The sequence below is a fragment of the Vigna unguiculata genome, chromosome 1 (genome assembly GCF_037176805.1).
Source record: "Vigna unguiculata cultivar grain cowpea cultivar isolate G323 ecotype 2 chromosome 1, ASM3717680v1, whole genome shotgun sequence".
Lineage (NCBI taxonomy): Eukaryota > Viridiplantae > Streptophyta > Magnoliopsida > Fabales > Fabaceae > Vigna > Vigna unguiculata.
Window position 1 is genome coordinate 24,580,640 of NC_140792.1, and position 5,225 is coordinate 24,585,864.

The 5,225-nt window shown below is 34.6% G+C and overlaps 1 protein-coding gene across 1 annotated transcript; it reads left to right on the forward strand.

The window, feature by feature from the left end:
- Positions 1–3,241: 3,241 nt before the first annotated feature.
- TCP20 (TEOSINTE BRANCHED 1, cycloidea, PCF (TCP)-domain family protein 20) lies at positions 3,242–4,843 on the forward strand. Its single transcript, XM_028081486.2, has 2 exons — positions 3,242–4,524; positions 4,608–4,843. Exon 1 carries the CDS (start codon positions 3,394–3,396, stop codon positions 4,324–4,326), a length of 933 nt encoding a protein of 310 aa, XP_027937287.1. The 5' UTR covers positions 3,242–3,393; the 3' UTR covers positions 4,327–4,524; positions 4,608–4,843.
- Positions 4,844–5,225: the final 382 nt, after the last annotated feature.

Genomic DNA, 5,225 nt, shown 5'->3' on the forward strand with positions numbered 1-5,225 from the left:
CATTATAGAAAACTACTTTAGGATCTTAAGATTCATGATTCACACACATTCACATACATAAATCATTATAGGATACTAACATTGATTCATGAGAGATCTAATGAGAATGCGTTCTTCTATCTATGTTCTTCAACATCTTTTTTCTAATCTATCTCCTTGCCTTTCTTTCTCCTCTAACACTCTCTTTCTTGATGGCTTATTGTGAAAGAACCTTATCGCCCTAAACAAAACCCTAATATCCTTTTCTAAGCCAATGTCCATCAAGTTGGACTAGGCTTTATTTTATCTTTATTTTATTTTATTACGACTTCCCATAATAACCAATAGGTTCTTATATTTTTTTAAATCACAATTGAACTCATCATAATATTTCAAATGAGTCCCATAATAGAATTAATTCGTCAATTAATTCTAACAAAGTGAACTTATACCAGATACAACCGAGATTATACAATCTCTTAAGGAAAACATCATCTTGGTTTTAATTAAGGACATGATTAAAGTAACAAGAAGATTAAATATCATAATCAAGAGCATTACCACATCCTAGATGATAGACCTAGTATACTTGACATACACCCATTCACAAAAAGACCTATCTGACATGTATAAAAGGATATACTCTTTAGGAGATAAGGAATGTTCAAACATTTATTGTTACATTTACCATTTGACAAATTGTTGACTTGAGCGTCAAGAGTGTTTTTACAAACATTTATCCCATATTTCGGCTAAGGAGAAAAGAATCATCTCAAAGGGAAAGTCGAAAGAGGGTCATATAAAGTAGAGTTGTCAAAACGGGCTAATCGACCCGACCCGACTCGGTCCACCACGGGTTGACCACTTAGCTAGCCAACCTAACTTGACTTAATTATTAGCGAGTCAAAAAAAATTGAACTTGGACTGACCCACTACAGGTTGGTGGGTTAAACGGGTTGCCTGACTAACTCACTTAATTAAAAAAAGTACAATTTTTTTCTTTCGTCCCAAAAAAAAAATTATAATTATGTGATTAAAAATCTAAATAAACTTCAATACAATCCAAAATAATGTTCAACCCTAAATACAAACCAAAAGCACAAAAATATTAGGTTTGCATTTGTCATCCCAATATGTTTGCTAAAAAAAATAGCTTAATCAAACCTAAATACAAAAACATAGTGTGACCCTTTATCTACGGGTGGGTTGGTGAGCCAACCCGACTCATTACAGGTTCAACCCGAGTGAACCGAACCCTCAGTAGGTCGGCTAAAATATTAATTCGTACTAAAATTTGTAAACAAAAATTAATCTAACTCAATCTAAACCTATGATGGACCAGATTGACCTACAATACGAATTCATTTTGATAACTCTAGTATAAATACACCTTGATTTCTTATAAGAACAAAATTCACTCGAGTAAAAGTGTTATAACTGTGTAATATTGATGTATGAGTTTAATTTCTACATCAAATAAAAATGAGAAAATTAAATAATTAAAAAAAATTAATAAATTTATTATCTTAAATTTTTTAATTAAAAATAATATCAATTTTTTTCATTAAGTACATTCATATATCATTCAAGTTGTTAGCTCATGTAAATATATTGAGACCAGTGTCTCTAGAAAGACCCGTCAATTAAGAAGTGATATTCTTGTACATGAGTGTGGGACATACCTCGCAACGAACAACAAAGAGTGGTATTTAAAGAAGGGAGGACCCACAGTTGGATCTATGTCACTGAACACAACAGAAGTCATGCCACTCTCCCCTTTGTGTCTATATTGCCCTAACAACATCACATCCCTCTCTTTAATGAGTCCATTACTCACGGTTTCTCATCCTTTATTTAATTTTGTTCCTTCTATTCCCTTTCCTTACATATACATTAAAATAGTGTTATAATCACAGACTTATTTAGTTAGATAAAGAATGTATGAATTAAAGATCTCAAATTGAATAAAAAAAAATTAAATAACATATAAATGAAAGACTTTTAATATGTAAAAGTGAGAAAGTAAAAGAATATACAAACAAAAGAGTTTCAAATATAGAACCTTAAAATATTAAGTCCGAGAGTGGTATAAGCATAGCTGTAAAAATAAAATAAGCAGAAATAAATTTCATCATAAGATAAAATAGAATATTTCTCGGAGTATTTTCTCTTCACCGACATCAAATTGACTACTTTTCATTTTGAAAAGTCTAAAGAAAATAACTTTATGTTTTATTAATTCAATTCTTCTATGAAAAAAATTAACAATTATCTTAATATAAAGAATAGTTAAGAAATATTTAAGTAAGTTTATGATATATATATATATATATATATATATTTAACTCTAAAATTTTAAAATAATAAATTTATATTTTACATAATTCTTAACTTTTATATTTATATTTAATATTAGACTTAAACTTGTATTGGATTCTAATAATATGTTAACTTTTTTATAATTTATATATATATATATATATTATCTAATAATAATTTTATGATTAAAATTATAAAATAAATTTTTAAATTGCATGGAGCTTTATATTAATGAGTTGTGGAGAAATTTATTGACACGTGTCCTAGTTGGTTAAGTTCCGAATCTTAAGAGTTCTACTCTCATGTTTGACCCTTTTGGAAGGATTAAACAAATTCACACTTAATTGAATAAATTTTAATTATTTATTAATTCATCCTTGAATATTTCACAGAAATACAGGCATGAGTGTGTAAGAGAGTGTCAGATAAGTGTAAATTTGACAAAATGTGAGTATGAAAGTATTGACAAAACAGTGCACCAGAATGCAATGTTACTATTTTCCTTAAATATTGAATACAAGGAATGAACCAAAATTATGCACCCATAATAATAGCATGAGCAGAATTCAGATGAGGGATTAAAAAAATGAATTTTGAAATTAAGTGTGTTTTCTTTTGTTGGAGGTTGAATAGGTATGTAACAATGTTGCAATTATGGGATGCAGGAAAGACATAAGAAGGGGATGAAAGGGAATGCAAGAAGGGTTTGTGTTTGGTGTGTGTACAGAGAGAGATAGGGTTATAGTTATAGTGAGCAAGGTGGTGAAACTGGCAGTTAAAGTTGCTTTCAAAATTCATACCTGGCTGGTCAAAACCCACTTCCACAACACACCGAGAAAGAGGTGGGAAAAGACAAGAGAGGAAGGAGAGAGAGAGAACAAAACGAAACCATGGAGTGAAAAAAATTGACATGGGCACATAGGGATTATAATATTTTATGTTTTTGTCCCTCAATCCTTGCCAGAAACAGTGAAAACTCACGAAAGTTTAGGACTTTTCAGGCCACCTTCTTCAATCAAAGAGGACCCATCATTTCCTTTCCTTTATTATTATTATTATTATTTATTTTTATCCTTTCTCTTTTGTGTGCTGTTGATGGATCCCAAGAGCTCAAAGCAGCCAGTGGCACAGGAGGTGGTACCAAACTTTCTCAGTCTTCCCCAACAACAATCGCCACCATCACAACAACAACAACAAGAACAAGGTAGCAATAATAACAACATGGGAGAGAACAAAGGAGGAGAGATGAAGGATTTCCAGATAGTGGTCGGAGAGAAGGATGAGAGCAAGAAGCAGTTGGGTCCGAAGAGGAGTTCGAACAAGGACAGACACACGAAGGTTGAAGGGAGGGGAAGGAGGATAAGGATGCCTGCTCTGTGTGCAGCTAGAATCTTTCAGTTGACCAGAGAATTGGGTCACAAATCTGATGGGGAAACGATCCAGTGGCTTCTTCAGCAGGCTGAGCCATCGATAATAGCCGCTACTGGGACAGGAACAATCCCAGCATCTGCTTTGGCTGCTGCTGGGAACTCGGTTTCAGCACAAGGGGCCTCTCTTTCATCAGGGTTGCACCAAAAGATTGATGAATTGGGAGGGGCCAATATGGGGTCAGGTAGCAGTAGGACCAGTTGGCAAATGGTTGGGGGGAATTTGGGGAGACCCCATGTGGCCACGGGACTATGGCCCCCCCATGTCAGTGGATTTGGATTTCAGACATCCTCGGCTCCATCGAATGCCGCCCTAGGCACTGAGAGTTCAAATTACCTGCAAAAGATTGCCTTCCCTGGCTTTGACTTGCCTGCTGCACCCACCAACATGGGTCACATGAGTTTCACCTCAATACTCGGTGCTGCTGGTGCCCACCAGATGCCTGGTTTGGAACTAGGGTTGTCCCAGGATGGCCATATTGGGGTCTTGAATCCACAGGCCTTGAGCCAGATTTATCAGCAGATGGGTCAGGCTAGAGTGCAGCAGCAACAGCATCAACAAACTCCTGCAAAGGATGATTCTCAAGGCTCAGGACAGTAGAGTTTTATGATTTTGGATGAAAGAAACTAAAACAAAATAGCATCGTCCACAACCTGGAGTTTCTACAATGCCTTTGTATTGTATAGTTGGGAGACTGTGAGGAAAAATTAGGTGTCTCAGAGAATTCAATAGAAACTGGATTTGGTTTACCCCCCCTTTCTTGTTCCTTCTCCACAGTACTCGAGTCTCCAGATACAGGTGCTTCCATGAGTAATTCTTTTACTGTCTTGGTTTCTTTTGATATGCAGGTTCTTAAGGTTGTTGATGGTGTTAACTTGCAGGTGGAATGGAATTGCATGGCCAGATGGATTGGCTGCTTTGATCTGGTCTTAAACTATTGTTTAATTCAGAGGTGTGTTGATTATTTTGTTCTTCTCTATGTCAGGATGGAGTGCTGATCGGTTTGTTTGTGAATTTGATCATATAGTTTCATAATCATATTTGTCAAATTTTATATTGGATCTGGTATAAGTACTTTGTCATCTGGGAAATTTTAATCGCCTTTTCTGTTTCTTAAGTTTTCTTTCATGTTACCATTCGGGTGATTTTTATTTCTCTTAGCGTGCAACTGTGATGTCTTCCTTCAAAATTCAACACTTGTGTCAGGAGGATCTTTCCAATTAAAAATATTCTTTTTCACCTCTGAAAATGGTACGCAATTCTAAAGAAAGCTAAATTTGTTCGTTTTAAGTATTAACATCTGCAGCTCTGCTTCATTGTGAAAAGCACTAAAATTTCCTTTATTTGGCTGTGTTTAAACTTGGAGAACTCACTTAGCTGGAAAAAGTCGCATTAATTGTCTTTAATATAACCAAATTCAACTTTAAGCCTCCTTTCAGCATCAGCTAAATTCTCTTGCCATTATTTTCTTTCTGTGGAGGTTTGGAGTCTATAATTTT